The sequence below is a fragment of the Porites lutea genome, chromosome 10 (assembly GCF_958299795.1).
Source record: "Porites lutea chromosome 10, jaPorLute2.1, whole genome shotgun sequence".
Classification (NCBI taxonomy): domain Eukaryota; kingdom Metazoa; phylum Cnidaria; class Anthozoa; order Scleractinia; family Poritidae; genus Porites; species Porites lutea.
Window position 1 is genome coordinate 2,845,048 of NC_133210.1, and position 18,579 is coordinate 2,863,626.

General features: G+C 40.3%; 1 protein-coding gene and 1 long non-coding RNA gene across 2 annotated transcripts; both read right to left on the reverse strand.

Moving 5' to 3' along the window:
• Positions 1-4,882: 4,882 nt before the first annotated feature.
• Positions 4,883-5,676, reverse strand: LOC140951043 (uncharacterized). The gene is made up of 2 exons (XR_012167235.1): positions 5,348-5,676; positions 4,883-5,028 (listed from the first exon to the last, which is right to left on the reverse strand). It is a non-coding gene; the product is annotated as an uncharacterized lncRNA (long non-coding RNA).
• Positions 5,677-6,606: 930 nt separating this feature from the next.
• Positions 6,607-18,535, reverse strand: LOC140950271 (uncharacterized). Its single transcript, XM_073399483.1, has 10 exons — positions 18,468-18,535; positions 18,177-18,233; positions 16,685-16,756; positions 15,680-15,786; positions 14,640-14,675; positions 12,473-12,545; positions 11,698-11,760; positions 10,602-10,713; positions 9,503-9,694; positions 6,607-8,003 (listed from the first exon to the last, which is right to left on the reverse strand). Exons 1-10 carry the CDS (start codon positions 18,492-18,494, stop codon positions 7,753-7,755), a joined length of 990 nt encoding a protein of 329 aa, XP_073255584.1. The 5' UTR covers positions 18,495-18,535; the 3' UTR covers positions 6,607-7,752.
• Positions 18,536-18,579: the final 44 nt, after the last annotated feature.

Below are 18,579 nucleotides of genomic sequence, written 5' to 3' on the forward strand. Positions count from 1 at the left end.
TGTGGAAAATGAAAGAATCGATTTTTGTCAGATTTCAACAGAAGCTCCAATCAAAAGGTGTGACAAAATCAGGCGAACACGTGCGAGCAAGACGGGCATTTTGTGAATCTCGCGCAGTTTCATTACAAGCCAGGTAACATGGAATTTCCCTCGGTAGTTTTAACTGTGATCTTTAGTTTCTTGGAGATTGAAGACCTGGTAAGAGCTGCTAGAGTGTGTAAAGTATGGTGGAAAGTGATCACAAGAGGAGCGTATCTCAAGGAAGCAGAGCCTTACGAATTGGATCTCTCTAGATCAGAAGATGCGTACCGCTTTGTGCCGCTGAAGATGTTTGCTTTATTGACGCACCTAAACATTTCCTCGACCGAAGTCTCTAATCGGCATTTTGAACAACTGTCACGTACTGCAGAAAATCTAGAATTCTTGGACATCTCCAACTGTTCCTCCCTCGAGCAAAGCTCCATTTTTCAAGCAAAGAAAGCATTCAGCCGTCTTGAATACGTGGACATTTCCGGTAATCAAGGCAACTTCACAATTTTGGCAGTGGCGTGCCTGTGCTCCTGTGAAAGTCTTCAAATGATCGTAGCGCATGGATTTACCTTTACTGTGGAGGAATTGTTATTTCTTTCAAAAACATTTGAGTCAGTTTCAAGGGGAGAGTTGCAATTGGAACTAGAGGATGGCGACAACGTAATATCCGTGATGTCAACTTTTGAGGAGGAACTGTTTGACGAATTTTTTTCTTAAGTCGCTGAGCTCTTCTCAGCTGAAATAACCCTTTTTTTTATCGGAACGGTCATATCTTGATCTATGGAAAGACCTTTACAAATTTCTAGTTCTGTTTTGATGTATGTTCTGTTTGATGTATGACGATTTCGTGTGGCGCGGCGAACTTGATGCCTTCAATAAACGAGAACAATACAAATGGCATACAGCAAAGTGTCGTGTTACTTTTAACACCCGGGGCTACCACCAAAAAAAATCAGAAAAAATACTTCCCCATATCCCATGCGCCTGAGACTTTACTTTCTGGCTATTTTTCCAACTACAATAAAGCACGTTTTGTCATATTTCGCTAAAACGCGCGTTCGGTCGTTCAGGGATCGAAACAAATTCAAATTTCGCGCTCAACCTCATAACAGCCAATGAGCAAGGTCGAATGTTATTTAATTAAGTAATTAGCACCTTTGATTACAACGGAAGATTTTGCATCGAACTGGCGTTTTTTGCCTCCTTCTTACGTGGAACATTACTTAATCGAGCGATCGTATAAATGGAGACACAAATTTCAAGCGATTTAACTTTTTGTAGCTTGAAACTTCCGTGCCCTGCCTGGTACAGCTGTGAAGACCACCAAAATCAGCTAGGAGATCTTTGGCCTTCAATCACAGTCAGGATTCACTGCCTCCTCGAAAGTGCCAGGTTTGTTCTTGGTCTTCTTCGTTCAACCTCTACTTTTGCCTAAGTAAGCCTCTGTTTACATTTATCGCTGAAAATTAATCAGATTGTGGAAACGGTTTAAAGAGCCATAATTTTTTTATGGTTCTGAATACTTTTTTTTTTGAAGAAAGAAATTATTCTTTTAAACTTAACCTAAATGATTTTTTCCTCTGTGTGCGTCTTCGTCGCGCGAAAATACTTGTGAACATTTTACATTTTTCTTCGGTGGATATTGAACGGGACGGGCAAAATATAGATTTACCTGCCATCAAGATAAACTCGGGTCAAATTGGCTTTTCTTTTATTGATGTCTATTGTTGAAAAATTTTGAAGGAATTACTCGGCAGAAGTGTTTTGTTGTAGTATGAAGTGATACGAAAACTGATATTTCTTATGCTTTGAGGGCAATGTGGATGCCAACAAGTGAAATGAATATGGGATGTAACCGGCTGCACCGAGTTGCGAGTGTACGATTAATTGTTAGTTTCACTGAGTTTCACTGGGAATCTCTATTGGCGCCTTGAATAATAAGTTAAGGTTATTATGCTCTTTTCAAAAAGACTAAGGAATTTTTGCTTAAAGATTTGTTTTTCAGTTTTCTCTCTAGCCTATGTCTGTCTTATGACTACTTAATTAGCTATGAATATTTTGCTAAATGCTATTCAGAATGGTTTGCTTCCATCAGTGATCCTGAAAGGTGATTTCAAATAGCAGGTGACATTGCTTGGTCAATGACGTCACAAAAAAGGTTTTCCTAAACGGGGAAGGGTTGCAAACCTTAATCTTTGGAATTTTCACAACCACAATGTTCCATAAACAGTGTAAATCGTAAGTCTGCCTAGTATGATTGGAAATGTTATTTATCCTGACCCTTTTCCCTTCATTGACCGATTCCTATATAACGCAGATCATAGTAATTACAACCACAATTAACACTCCTTTCCATATTTCTAACAGGTATGCCTAACTATAATGAAGAGCACAACAATTTGCCAAGCAAGAGAGTACAAAATACAATAAACGTACTGCCACTGTCCTCAACAGGATATCAGCGCAGCCAACTCAGTTGAATATCTTGTGTCATTGAAAATTTCCGTAAAAACCAAACCTTTGGTAAGTTAGTTTTTTGCATAACACAGTCGGTTAGTCGGGATTTATGCGCTTTCCATTGTTTAAAACAGTTTATCATGATAGCTAAATTAAAGAAATGGTCTCTAAGGTGCACAGGGGGTTATCACAGCAAATAAGAATTAATAACCAACTTTTCTACTTTTGTAGTCACCATATTAACCAGCTGTTATTAAAACTATGGAAAGCCGCATGCGCGCTCAGTCATCACTCTTAATAAGGTCTCGGAGATCAGCCGTTCTGTTATTTTCCTAATAAGTTCAAGTTTCCGAAATTGCTGGTTTGGTATTTACACCTAAAAAACTAAACTTTAAATTCAGCAACCTCGTCTCGTTTTACGGGGCAAAAACACCGCACTCCAAAAGAAGTTTGCGTTTCTGAATTTAGTTCACGACGTATCCTTTCGTAAGAAATGATAACGTAGACCTATATTCATAAACGCGAACCAAAAAGTATTAAACCATACTAAAAAAAAAACTTATCAAATAACTAGAAGACAAAAAGTGTAGAAAGAAAAGGTAAGTAAAAAAGGTAAGTTTACCTAAACCACTTTAGCCCTGGGGACTAAGTGCTCCGCCCAAGGGGGGAGAGCCCTGGGGACTAAGTGCTCCGCCCAAGGGGGGAGAGCCCTGGGGACTAAGTGCTCCGCCCAAGGGGGGAGAGCCCTGGGGACTAAGTGCTCCGCCCAAGGGGGGAGAGCCCTGGGGACTAAGTGCTCCGCCCAAGGGGGGAGAGCCCTGGGGACTAAGTGCTCCGCCCAAGGGGGGAGAGCCCTGGGGACTAAGTGCTCCGCCCAAGGGGGGAGAGCCCTGGGGACTAAGTGCTCCGCCCAAGGGGGGAGAGCCCTGGGGACTAAGTGCTCCGCCCAAGGGGGGAGAGCCCTGGGGACTAAGTGCTCCGCCCAAGGGGGGAGAGCCCTGGGGACTAAGTGCTCCGCCCAAGGGGGGAGAGCCCTGGGGACTAAGTGCTCCGCCCAAGGGGGGAGAGCCCTGGGGACTAAGTGCTCCGCCCAAGGGGGGAGAGCCCTGGGGACTAAGTGCTCCGCCCAAGGGGGGAGAGCCCTGGGGACTAAGTGCTCCGCCCAAGGGGGGAGAGCCCTGGGGACTAAGTGCTCCGCCCAAGGGGGGAGAGCCCTGGGGACTAAGTGCTCCGCCCAAGGGGGGAGAGCCCTGGGGACTAAGTGCTCCGCCCAAGGGGGGAGAGCCCTGGGGACTAAGTGCTCCGCCCAAGGGGGGAGAGCCCTGGGGACTAAGTGCTCCGCCCAAGGGGGGAGAGCCCTGGGGACTAAGTGCTCCGCCCAAGGGGGGAGAGCCCTGGGGACTAAGTGCTCCGCCCAAGGGGGGAGAGCCCTGGGGACTAAGTGCTCCGCCCAAGGGGGGAGAGCCCTGGGGACTAAGTGCTCCGCCCAAGGGGGGAGAGCCCTGGGGACTAAGTGCTCCGCCCAAGGGGGGAGAGCCCTGGGGACTAAGTGCTCCGCCCAAGGGGGGAGAGCCCTGGGGACTAAGTGCTCCGCCCAAGGGGGGAGAGCCCTGGGGACTAAGTGCTCCGCCCAAGGGGGGAGAGCCCTGGGGACTAAGTGCTCCGCCCAAGGGGGGAGAGCCCTGGGGACTAAGTGCTCCGCCCAAGGGGGGAGAGCCCTGGGGACTAAGTGCTCCGCCCAAGGGGGGAGAGCCCTGGGGACTAAGTGCTCCGCCCAAGGGGGGAGAGCCCTGGGGACTAAGTGCTCCGCCCAAGGGGGGAGAGCCCTGGGGACTAAGTGCTCCGCCCAAGGGGGGAGAGCCCTGGGGACTAAGTGCTCCGCCCAAGGGGGGAGAGCCCTGGGGACTAAGTGCTCCGCCCAAGGGGGGAGAGCCCTGGGGACTAAGTGCTCCGCCCAAGGGGGGAGAGCCCTGGGGACTAAGTGCTCCGCCCAAGGGGGGAGAGCCCTGGGGACTAAGTGCTCCGCCCAAGGGGGGAGAGCCCTGGGGACTAAGTGCTCCGCCCAAGGGGGGAGAGCCCTGGGGACTAAGTGCTCCGCCCAAGGGGGGAGAGCCCTGGGGACTAAGTGCTCCGCCCAAGGGGGGAGAGCCCTGGGGACTAAGTGCTCCGCCCAAGGGGGGAGAGCCCTGGGGACTAAGTGCTCCGCCCAAGGGGGGAGAGCCCTGGGGACTAAGTGCTCCGCCCAAGGGGGGAGAGCCCTGGGGACTAAGTGCTCCGCCCAAGGGGGGAGAGCCCTGGGGACTAAGTGCAGGATTCCAGAACCGATAATGGAAGTAAACTACTTAACACGGTGGGCGACTTAAAACAAACTCGACGAGAAGTGAAGGAATTGAAGTAACATGAACAGATTTATTGAACCAGAGATCAATGTTCCTAGCACAAAGGTCACAACTTGATATAGAAGAATCGACGGGGTCGATTGACAAGACAAAAGGTCCTTAAGTTGTGAAATCGGTACAAGTCGTACAAAGTCGGTTCGAACTGAAAACGATAAAATGGAACGAAAACTTAGCTAAAAAATACATAGAGTGCAAATATATCTGACTAAAAACCGATGATAAAGTAATACGACGATAAAACTGCTGATATCAATCACTTAGCATACTCATGTTGAAGAGTAGCGCATAAGAACCCTTAAAACCGCTGTAGCTCAGTGATGACAAGACTAAATAGATTCCTCACATAAACAGAAAAGATTACAACAACGATGTTGCAAATTGATAACCAAAACTAAGCTCTATAATTCCTATGATGAAATCGATACTGAAAAAACTAAAAAGAAAAGGAAAACTATACTCACTTTGGTTTACACACACACCAGTGTTATCGTGAATCAACAAAAGCTAAGCTGAACTTGATAGTTGATGAGCACGAGTGTAGATAGAAATGAAGCCCCAATGGCTGACAGAAGTTAACACCATGAAGTCTACACTAGAACTAAACTAACTAAGATGAAAACGCTAAATTTGTAATAAAGAAAACGTGCTTGGAAACGATCTAGAAATTATTACGTAATTCCCAGGAGGACAGAACGAAAAAGGGCTGGGAAAGTAGCCGTGGGCTTATCAATAAAAATCATCATTTATGTAGGCGATAATCGATTTATAAAAACTACCGTAAGCACGTTCGTGCACCGATAAGGGATAACGAAGAGAAATCACGTTTCAAAACCAACACAGGGGAAGAGTTCCTTGGGTGCTATCAACCCCATTCCTCAACTCGGAGGGAAACCCCTTCCATACAAATCCACCATCTATCACTGGTGTCCTTTATAAACAAAGGTGGTTATCCCAGTAGACCCTGGTTTAAAAACGCATTATTTATTTGCATGTGCTTTAATATTTACATTGTTTTTTGTTGTCATTCGTTTACAGCTCTATCTTGCCTCAACAAGTAAGGTATCCCTGGCAAGTAAGACTGCCTCACTCCTGGGGGTGGATGTGCCGCCCGGTTCTCTAAAAGATTAAAAAATGTCATCTTTCACACCCGTTTTCAGACCTGGCCTCTAAAATCCATACCCATTCTCAGACCTGGTCGGGATTATGTCGTCATTACATAGATTAGAACAGCAACAAAAAACATTTCTTAAAGTCCATTTCGAATTCGCATATTTCTCTCTCTTTCTTACTCATTTGGAATTGAAACAATGAATACGTTCGTACACTACCGTTGTTCCCTTGAAAAACATACCCGATTCCAGACAAAAATGAGCAAAGTCTTAACCTGACATCAGGCCCAATTTTAGCGGTTCTCATACATTCTCTCTAACGGCTATCGCTAAAATTGGCAATTTTCGTTTCGCCTTGCCCGCCGGAATGTTATTTACAAAGCGAAACGAAAATTGAGCCTGATCTCAGGTTAACAAAGTCTATACCCGTTTTCAGACCAAACCGGCGCAAAAACCCTACCCTTTGGTGCAGCACATACCTATATGGCTTATATAGGGGAGTACCTCCCCCCCCCCCCCACACACACACACCCACCCCCTCTTGGGTGCCTCACCTGGCTGGAACAACAAGTTAACCCTTTATACCTTTTTATCACATTATTCACGCTTTCCATAGATTTCACCTCATGTTTCTTGTGGCATTGAAATTCTTTATTACTTAAGTTACTTTTCACTAAAACTACAAATAACATTTACTACACTTTGATGACAAGTACAGTATAATACAACTTTGGACCAAACTCATTACAATTTGATACCTAAGAATATTTTCTTCCCCACCGATGATTTGCAGATTACCAAAATAAAATTACTACTAATCTGCCTAAAAAGATCACCTTTTAACTGACAGCACCGTGTAAATTAAATAAGTCCTGTGATCCAATAAACGAAAGCTCGCTTGTTAAATAATATACTCCTTCCTTAGATGAAAAAAAAGAAGACCTATCTTAAATTCTATGGAAATCACTTTAGACAGAAGTGTCACCAAAACTATGTTACACTTCAGTTAACACAAAATCCATAACTTAGATCATAGTAGGGCCACTAGACTGAAAATCAAATGAGGTATAATATTTTTAAAGCTTTCTCTTTACAACACAATGGGAAAACATAGGAATTCTACCATGTCAGCAATTTAATGTGTTTGAAAAAAAAAAGATCATGGTAAACATTAGTTATTTAAACTGGGGATAAATGAACCCTATGATAGAGCTTGAAAGCAAACCAAGAGCTTGATTGCAGCCTACCAACAGCTGATATTGACGACCTACTGAAGATCGATGTCACGGCAGATTTCATGTTTGATGAACATAGTATTTTAATAGTAACAACAGTCAAGCCAGGTCAAGCGTACCCTCCAAGAGACCATTAATGAATTTATTATTAGAAAGTTGAATTCGTTGGTACAGATTTCATACTCATCTCTGCATTCTTGCATGCATCATGAGCAGTGAATTCACATGCAAAGTAGTTATGAAATTTATACCACCTCAGTTTTCTTGAAGTTGATGTAAATGTGTTCAAAGCAATTAATTTTTGTCCATTCAAAGATTTTCATATCTGACCAAATACAGAGAAGTTATCTTACAAAAATCGCCACTCATTATGCATGCAGGAATGCAGATTTGAATTTGATACTGGGTGCGACAACAACTAACAGATACATTTTTCAAATAACTGATCTAAAAATGGAATCTATGGGAGTACACTAGACATGACGTGACTGTAATTAATTGATAACATTATATCCTCCTGGATTAGTAGTGGCCTGCAGAATAGCCAGTTAGTGGTGGTGCAGGAGGGTGTTGTTGAACAGGGCCTGTTTGGTAATAGTTTGTCTGCTGTCTGGAGTGCTGCAGAGTACCATATTGATTCAATTGTTGAGGTGCATTGTATGCTACTGGATATCTGGGTGGGGCTTGTTCGGCCTCCTGGGACCTTCTCTGACGAACAAGAGTCTGCAAGTCTTTGAAATGGCGCCTTGTTATCTCTCCTAAGTCATCAAATACTAAAATGGAAAAAAAGAAAAACCTGTTACAAAAATAGAATAAACCTTTTGTCTACAAGTACCATGACAGTCATTAAACATGAAAGGATTTAGAAATGGTGTATGAGCTGCATATTCAGTCTATATTATTTCCTTTTCTTTTAGCAACTTTGTTATTGTTTATACATATACTTTCTTTTTTTATACATGTTCTTCCTTTTTCTTCTTAGCTCTACGCTTTGACCCACAGACAACCCACAATTCTTTACTTCGTGCTAATGAGAGAGCAGGCTGGTACTCAAAAGGCCGAATTACTTTTATATCAGTAACTTAGCCAACAAAACCAAATTTGTGCTCCACTGTCCCACTAGTACCACCCAACAGTTTCCTTCCAAACTGACCCAGGCCTTGAAAAAAAGTCCTGTCAGGTAGTCCAGGACAAGTAGATTTTTCCCGGGCAAGTAACTTTTAAAGCTTACTTGCCCAATGGGAAAGGGTCCAGGCACATCATTCTCTAATAAAATCATTAACTAAGAAGAACAAGAAGTGGCCATGGGTGAGAAAGATATGAGGGCTGCTTTCCCAATAGTCTCCTTCACAACTGTTTTAAGGCTCGTCATGCAACGCTCCTCTCCACATATGGGGTGCATCCAGGAAGTACAATGGTAGATATTTAAGCACCTGAGCATGTGATTACAGGCCTCTTTTAGTACAGCTTCGGTGCAGGACAAACATTTTTCCTACCCTATTACCTTGCCCATTTTTTGGAGCAGTCCAAGTGGTAAGTTGTGTTGTCATGTGGTGAACTAAAGGCGTGTTTGTCCCTTAATGTCCCATCAAACAGGGCTGTGGTGAACTAAGGTGTGTTTGCCCTCACTTTTGCTAGGATAAGGTTTTCATTTCCGGTTTTTTTGTAATTTGATTTGATATGTGGTTTAAAAGAAAGTAGCCATTTGTGAAAAGGAGTCTTGTGTGACAAGCTCAAACTCGCTGTGAAGGAGACTACTGTCTTTCCCAAAGGACAAGCTGGAATTCAAGATTTTTTTATTAACCCTGTAATTAACCGCTTTAAAAAATGCTCCTGGAGAGTGCTCATAACTAGCACTTGCAACCACAAGCTCAGACTGCACTGATCCACATCAGCTGGGTCAACTAACCACTATGGATTCAGTTACCGTGTTAGCAAGCCGGGCGGCTGGAACGAGTTGAAAAGCAAGTTTTGCACCTTCAAATAAAAGCATATTTAACCCTTACACTACTAAAGAGCAAGTTATGCACAACAATAACAATATATATATTTTAGTCATTCCTGACTTTTTAATCTGTGGAGAAAGTCCCACAATTTTATCATTCAAATGAAACTCTTCAACAGACAGGTCTTTTGCATGGTGCCATTAATTTCTTGGGATTTACAACAGAAACTTGGAATTTTTGTTCTCGTTTTTTTTGTACACTGGCCACTAGTGGGAGTGAAAGGGAATTATGTTCAGAATGATGGAAATGGTTGAACAGTAATGTACCTCTTGCATTGTAAGCATGATCCCCAGATGCAACAACTTTCTGTAAGAAATGTGCCATGGCACCTGTTGCGATTACTCTCTGCGCAAGAGGTAGTCCTTCAAAGTACTTGAAGTCAACAGCAAAGGGGTTCAGTGGAGAAGGGTACATGCAGAGTTTTACAACCTCAGCCATTATGTCCCAGAGTTTGGTATCTGAAAGCGAAATATTTAAATCATCAGCCAAAATGAATGTAAACAAGGAAACCATCAACTGTAGTGTAAACAAAAAAACATTTTTGCAAAGTATTAAGATGGAAACCACCAGGAAATTGAGTAATATTAATTTTCAGTGGACAAAAATCTTGTACCAGAATAATATTGAAAAATATTGCATTCTTTTTTACACTTTTCGAGGGCTATTGATATAACTAGTTATCTTTAATAACACCAAAGACTAGTTCTCATGGGAGCCTGAGAAAATAAGTGTTAAATTCTACAAGAAAACATAGGTAAATTCTGAAAAACTCATGTGTAAGATGTCATGTTGTGAAATTTGACATTTACTTTCTCGGGCTCTCATAAGGATTTTCTTTGGTGTTATTACAGATAACTCATTACATGTCAAAAAGAATACGATATTGTTTAAATTATTCTGGTACAAGGTTTTTGTCCACTGATAATTAAAATTAATACTCAATTTCATAGTGGATTCTGTCTTAATGTCCCATCGAACAGGGCTGTCAATTGAATTCTGAAGTACCCAACTAGCAAATGAAGATTCACTCTTAACATCTCACAAAAACTTATAGCGTAACCTTTTCAGTAGCTTTTCACATTGATCACCCCGTAACATCAAGTAAGCTCAGCTGTAACAGGTGTTACTGGTTTTGGCCATTAATGACAGCTCTGTTCTAAAAATATGCCAGAACAATCAGTGAAAATCACAACTCAATAACAGTAGTCAGAAAACAGCAGGCCTTAACTACAAGCAGACACCTCAGGTACATAAAGTGGATTTCATGATTTGTTTTTTCATGATGGTGTATTTATGAGAATTCAACATAGCCACTCTCACTTAGTCTAATTTAGTTAAAAACTGAACATGTAGCTTCTTTTTTACCTCTCTGTTTCCACCCTGCTGTGGACTTGAGTTTCAGTGGACTATCTTTCTGTTTCTCCTTGCTGCTGGAGTCACCTTCAAATGTCACCAGTCTCTCATGGTTTGACCTCACCTGCAATAGTTTAGATTTAGTACTAAAACAGTGGATAGTGTTTTTCGCACACTCTGATTGGCTACTCAGGATATCCAGTGCTATTCACTGATTCACCTCCAGCTCCTCCAAGTAAGCGAAGCCGAACTTGTGTAAGTTACGAGCAAAATGGTTTCCCCATATGTCGCCATAACAAACAAAGAAATTGAATCACAAATAATCAAACAAGTTGTTCCCGAAAGGTAAAGCATGGTCTGTTTGACTTGAATCTATCAATGAAAATGGTTAGAATTTATTTGTTCACACATGCAAATTAAGTCTTGTATTAATTTATTTAGCCGACATGTTCATAAATAAGATTAAAACTTTTTTTTTTTTAAGATTAAAACTAAATTTAATAGTTTTTTACAGAATAGGTTCAAATACGAAAAAAAAATCATAACTCCTTTTGAAGACATTTCCCAACAATGGCTAAACAAATGCCTTCAAAAGTTTTATTTGTCAGCAAGAAAACATGATAGCCGTTGGGTCATTTGCGCGCCAAAATTGTGATTGTTGGCAGCAGTAAATGAGTTAAAAACCATCATTTTTGTGCTCAGTTATTGCACTGTTTCACTTCATGGCTTTGTAAATACCCACCACTAGCCACTCACACTGAGGTAAGCCACAGCAAAAAGTGAAGCTCTTGAGGGATCTTTTAAGAAATGTCTTTCTCAAGTAATTCAGCTTTTGCCATAAGCAGGAAGCAAACTGAATTCCACCTTATAAATATCCTCATATCATCTCATTTTTTGTGAAGCAGGGGAAAGTAATCAGAAGCAACTTGCAGTGCTTTGGACAACAACCAAGGCCATCTCAGGCTCTGACTCAGGTTCTTTGTCTTACTAAATTACACTGCTTACTACATCGTACATTAAGTCACACAACAAGCCAAGTAATGGAGGAGATTTAGGGAAAACAATGCACCATATACATCAAATGTAAAATGATTTAAGACGCACTCACCCATACATAAGGACAATTGTATCGAGCATAAGCAGCAATAAGAAAAAGTGTTGATTTGTCATCCTGAGAAAAGATGATTACACATTTAAAAATAATTTACACAGCAACAGTTATATCTTTGGCAGATGGAAATTTGAAAAGTGAATGACTGGTGGTACTATTTCCTTATCTATGATTTAACGTTACTATACAAAATCTGGGGGTGTAGAATGGTAAATTCGAGACATTGTGAGACCCGGGTTCCAAAATTTGAGACCAAGACTTAGTAAAACATTTGAGACACCAAGATGCAAAATCACCCCAAAACAAGATTTTGACTGAGATTTGGAGATCAGGCCAAAATTTTCTGAGACCCATGTGTTTTGAAGATTATATAATATCCATTCTATACCCTTATATCTGGAGCAAAGGAAACAAACTATTTATATATACAATAATTAAACCACCTGGCAAGGAAATTTTCAGACCACAAATATGACCTATTGTACATGTTATGAATACAATATTATTAATAGATATTACTGTACTGTATCCTGGATTGTAAGGCTATGAGACAAAAAATTCATGAATTCAAACAAAAGAAACTTGAGGAGAAATATTGTATTGTTTAATGAACTGAACAAAAGGACCAAGGCAAATGTTGCGATGAGGTAATTAATAAATAAGTTCATTGATCTTTACTACTTCATGCCTAATTACAAACTGAATTGTTTATAATACTGCCTTCTTGTAGAATAGATCATATTTCAATCTGTATACGTGAACTAAACTTTACCTTTAAATCAATATCTTTGTCACTAGGACTCGCTGGAGGAAGACCAATGTCCATGAAGCCATAACCACTTAAACTGTGTTACAGAAAAGTATTGGAGAGATACAGAATCAGGTTTATGGCAAACGACAAATGTGAGATTCAAGTTGACAATTTCATAAAAATAGGAAATTCAGTTGGTCAGGTAACTGTGCAAACTACTTATTATTTTGTGATTCTTACTGATGAAACTGGCAAAAAACTACTGCCATTTGTTTTGTGCAAATGTAATATTAACAAACAGTGAACTGACAAGAAAAAAACTTGGTCATGTCAAACAAACTGACATTTGCCATTACATGGTTTACAGTAACATTATTCTAAATCTCTCTATTTCTAGTTGTTACATGGTAAATCATACTTGTGATTTCAAATCAAAACTCGCGGTGTGCGCTCGTTCGATTTTAAAATAATGCATATGATTTTGGACCAAACTGCACTCAGTTCAATTTTACCATTATATATGTGCCTCAGTTTTTTATTATCAATTTCTCATTCTTTACTCAGATCACTGTCCCAATATGTCATAAAAGGATGCACGGGTACAGAGTTAGAGCTGTCATTAAGCTGGTCGTAACACCTGTTATGGCTGAGCAAACTTGATGTTAGGGATGATCAAATTGGAAAGCTAAAGGTGACAAAACATGTATAATATTTTCTTGAGATGTTACGGGTGAATCTTCATTTGCCATGGCTGCTGTGATACAGCCTACATGTATCTGTCTGGTATGTTTTTATAAACAATGCCTAAACAAGGTTTTGATCAGCACCAAAAAACAAAATCATCTACCATATGACAAGATCCTTTATTGCCAACGAGCCATCCGAGCGAAGACGCTCGGATGGCGAGGCGGCAGCAGAATAGAGCCGCGCAAGACTGGGTTGAGAGGCAGAAAAATTCTCGATCGAGCTGAAAAAAGTGTAACCTAATGTAATGTAGATTCCCCTAAGACCAAGTGGTCAGTTGTGAACCAATCAAAAGGCAGTACCTGGCGCACGGGCTCAAGTTGAATAAAATACAAAATTTTACACAATTCCCGCTGTCGCGACTTCCTGTGTTTATTTGCCTAAATTTTTTTGTCAAACCCAGCCACTGCAGTCAAGAAACATGAGCACTTGATATATTCTATTAATTTTAGGGGCCATAATGTTAAGTTTTAACGAAGAGAAGTTTGTAAAACAGCAAAAGTGTTCTATGTGCAAAAAGCACTATTCCCACCACTAAAAAGGATCAGATCACACGACGAGATAAGGAAAGCTTGACACAAAGAATACAGTCGCTTCTGTTGGAAAATCTGGTGTTGGCGAAAAAATCTAACCAGCAAACAAAAGATATGAGAACAAAAACGAATTACAAGCCTAAAGCAAACGACAAAGGAAAAGAAAACAACGCCATTTTTTTGAAACCTGGCTGAGTTCAGTATAAAAATAATGAACTAAAATTAAATACCGACGTGCCGTACAGTCGCATGTCCTTGGAAACATTTCAGATGGCCCAGCGAATCATTCTAAGTTTCAATCCGGTAACAAAAAGCCTCGGGAAATTTGAAAGGTCGAGGTTTACATGATTAAACTGTGCAAATATTTATCTACAATGTGAAACCGAACCGACAGTAGATTTGTAGCTGGACTTAATAATATTCCCGATCGCTTCCTCTGCAAAGCTGACTTTATTCTTTCAAGACACTTCCCAATTTTACATAGCAGGTTTGTAAAGCCACCAGACTGAATCTGAGAACTTTTCAAGAAAATAATCCTTGCAACTGGAAGGGACCAAGAAACGGTCAAATGGCAAAAAAAAGGAATTTTATTCCTAAGCAAAACATGCATGATTTGCTCGTTGGCACTCTATCGATAGGCATACCTAGTTATAACTTGTTAAAAATATCTATTTAAGTCAACAGCTTTCATTTGCTGTTTGAAATTTCATTTTATATCCTTCAATTTTTAACTTGAATCAAATTAAATTTCACTGATGGTCATGATTAAAATAAAATTTCAAACACAAGAGCTCTATTCAGTGCAACTTAAATCACTCAATATCCTGCACAAATAATACAACAGGAGCCAAGGAACATGTGCATTTTACTTGCACAATGCACAGTGCATATTTCATTCAAGTAACTATTACCTCTTTTGGGTGTTAGTAGACATGATCAAGGACTTCCTGTACCAAAGAAATAACAATCAACTACTTTAAAATGGTTTGGTAAAGTTTCAATGTGACTTCCATACACTACGGCCTCGACGGATAACACCCTCCTCGATCTCCATAATTCTTCATAAGATACTCAGCCTCATTCATTAATAATATTGTTAAATAAACAATGCAGTTGTTGGAAAGTGGGTAAAACCATTGACAGTTCAATGTGTTGATGACCAAACAACCAAAAAAGGAAGGGGTGAAGAGACAGACGAAGTCAGGGTCAAAACACAACTAAGAGATAGAGGACAACTACGAGGAAAAAAGATTTTAAAAAATTAAGTAGTATTAAGTAGTGTGCACACATCAACAAACATAATTTTGGTGGGAAAATGCAATAAAAACAACCATGTTAGCCTGGTGAGGAAAAGTAAAATGAGGCTTTCCAGGGTGTCCTTTTTTAAAAAAAATATTTGCAAAAAAACTTAAAGTAAAATCTCATCCTCATAGTCATCCTCAAATCTAAACATGGTTCATACAGAATTTTTTTGGGAAAACATCAAGGACTTTTCAAAGACTAAAATCATTTTTAAAAGGACTTTTCTTCCCCAATTACAATAATATGAATAAATGACCTTTAAAAGGCGTAGCTGGAAGGGGGTTCTCATATTGCAAAACCTGCCTTCATTAAGGCACAGTTCCTAGGGTAATTCAAGTGACAGAAAATGAAATACGCTGGGAACACCCAAATCATATAAAGAAAACACTTTCATGATCACCAAGAAAATTTTTGTGTATTACTGTGCTTTCAATCATTCCTTTATGCAAAACATTTATTTTTTAATGAAAGTTATTTTTATTCAAGGAGCTTTCAAAAATACTCAAGGATCTTCTGTGGAAAATTCAAGGACTTTTCAAGGATACCCCACACTTTTTCAATTTTCAAAAGCTTTTCAAGGCTCGTGTGAACCATGTCTAAAGGTCTCAATGCAATGCCTTGATTGACAACAACGACATCTAACACTTACTCATTTCTGGGTAAATTTGCTCCGCTGTCAAAAGTAAAGCTAGATCTTCCTTTTAATCTTGTCTTTTCAGATGTTGGTGCATCATAATATGACCAGATTTCTGGGGACTTGCAAAAATCATAGATTTTAGACCCTTCACAAAATGTTGCTGGGAATAAAAGGGTTTAAGGGCAAACTGATGATGAGAAATGTAAGATATTGGGTATCCAGTCACTTTGTTCTGGCATCGTCAGATTGTTCCTAGTCAGATTGTTCTACTTAACCCCTTACACCCAAAGATCAAAATTTGAATTCTCATTTGTAGCCCCTATTCATTTCCTAGATAAACAGTGGGGAGAAGTTTTTAAAATATCAAGCAAATTCATCCTGTGTGATCATGTCTCTAATTCTCATGACCACTCTCTTTTACAAAGGATTGATATTACAAGGAGAAATTTGACACTGATCACCCTTAGGGCTTAATTTAAAGGGTAAATAGTCATATCAATTTACATTGTACAATATAGTCAGAACTTTTCATAAGTCTATAAAAAAAAGGGCAATACGCATGTGTACACCTCGTTCTTTAAGCCATAAGCAGAAAAAAGTGCACATCACATTGAGTTTTACACTAAAACTGTAGAACGATCTATGAAATGGAATGAATAATCTGACCATGGAACGAAGTGACCATAAAACAGATATTGTATTATTACTATTGTATATTATTAATTAAAATCACGGCTGTGTTCTGACCATGCCTGATGGGACCTGGCAGCTACCTTGTACATGTATAAACTCTAGCTGAGGATGGAGGGGGATGGGCATACTTGGAATTTTCTGAACCATAGAAGCTGGGCACCTTCAGTTTGTAGGTTCAGGGCATTTTGACCTCTTGATCACAACCTTGATTTCATTAAATGTTTTATGTATTAATCTATTTATTTATTTACTTATTTATTTAAAAAAAAAACATCACTTATGTTTCATGTAATTATGAAAGATTTGTTTTGTTAAAGCACTAACCATAGGTTCATTTAGCACACGGCAGATAAGCTCTTCTCTTCCACGCAGGTAAAGAGCAAAGTATTTGAAACCCTGTAAATGAGTAACATGAATAATCATCAACATGCATAAAGGATGTATACAAAACATGGACCCCAAGTCCATGGACCACTCCATGGACCTGTTCATGGACCTGGTGCATGGACTACCCCTGTGGAACCAAAAATGGAACCTTAAATGGAAGTGTGTGCATCAATAAATTATTCATAATTTTATTATTATCAGGATTATGGGCAACTCATATTACACTGTCTTGTTCAAACTTTTCCTGAATTCCATACCAATGTAAAGGGTTTGGGTTTGTCTGGTGAAGGAGTAACAATATTTGAAGGGAGCAGCTAGGGAGAGAGGTAGGGAGGAAGTAGTCTCCTGTGCAGTTTTTTTTGTGTGTGTGTGTTGACATGTTGCATGACAACACAAAAACGGCTGCGAATGTACGAGACTAGGGAGTAAGAAGTAACGCATGATCATTGAGCACCCTTCCTAGACTTCCCTTCCCTTGATAGCCTGTCAACACACTTACCGAATCCTCATTACGGAACAAACACAAAATGACCTGCATACTTTCAAACTATGTCGTTGGATAGACATTTGGCAAGCTTTCTGGACATAACAGTTATATGCAGGCCATTTTGTGCTTGATCTGTAAGCAGGAGTGACTTAAGTCTGCGGATGAAGAAACGTTTCCATGGGCCATCAACGGAAGGAAATTCTGGTGAGGATATGCAACGCGACAAAATAAAACGTTTGCACAGGAGGCTACTTTCCCCAAACCACAAATATTGTTCGTCCTTTACCAGACTACACCGAATCCATGTATGGAATTCAAGAAAAAACTGAACAGGTGTATAATATTAGAAGCTCATAAGCCTGATAATATAAACTGCGAGCAAAGTTTGCTTTTGGGGAATAATACCCTCCTTGACTGACATTATTATTCATATCATATTCAGCCCAACTGGTAAAATTCATCTTCGATAAATAGGGGGGTCCACAAGGGTAGTCCATGGACTGGGTCCACGAAGGGGTCCAGGGACTAGGTCCACAGGGGTAGTCCATTGACTGGGGGTCCATGTTTTGGTAACGTCCATGTATACATGGAAAAAAACTGCATTTGCTTGTTGCTTTTTCTGTCACCGAAATTTTCAACTTAACTATGTACATGTATGAAGGAAAAATACTCAATACTGCGCTTGTACACCAGTAAAAAATTCCAAACATTTCAGCTCCTCAACTACCCCATAAGCACTGCTCGCAGGGTTCTACCCCCATTCGAGGGAGATGCTTAGCTAATTTGCAAGTACCCTGCGAGCAGAGGCCCTTCGATCTTCCTAGATAACTCGTAGAAGGGCCTCTGCTCGCAGGGTAATTAATTAGCAAAGCACTTTGAAATATGGAATCGTTGGCAGTTTGGACTTCTTGGTTGGAACCTCAGCGGGTCCTTATTACGTACCTTTAAACAACCACATCTAAGCATTTCGTTTAAGAATCCCTGCAACCTCTTCTTTTCCTAAAACAAAAACAACAGACAGTGCAAAACAGCTGTCAAGCTCGGGTACTTACTTGATGCACGTTTAAGGTTTAATGGCAGAAGAACAGAAATGCCAAGAAAAACCACCAAAAACCGCCCAAGTTTTATAAACTTTTGTATAGGAGGTTGGAGGTTATATTGGGCTATCTACTAAAGACATTTTAAGAACATAATGCTGCTCTTACTTGGAGAAAATAGTTAACATAAGCTTACCATTTGACTCAGCTGAGTGGACGCCATGTTGTTAGTTGCCAAGCTGCCTGGCCTTCTTTGGGAAGGTGAGGTAACCTGGCGTTTGGGCGCGCTTTCTTTTGAAATGAACGAT

Bases quoted from the DNA above. Each gene is read 5' to 3' on its own strand.
- LOC140950271 (XM_073399483.1), bottom strand. From the start codon at position 18,494: ATGGCGTCCACTCAGCTGAGTCAAATG. The intron at 14,676-15,679 runs GTAAGTGTTAGA...TCTTTGGTACAG, and splicing joins GCAAATTTACCCAGAAATGA to GAAGTCCTTGATCATGTCTA. The intron at 9,695-10,601 runs GTAAAAAAGAAG...TTTCGCTTTCAG, and splicing joins AGCAGGGTGGAAACAGAGAG to ATACCAAACTCTGGGACATA.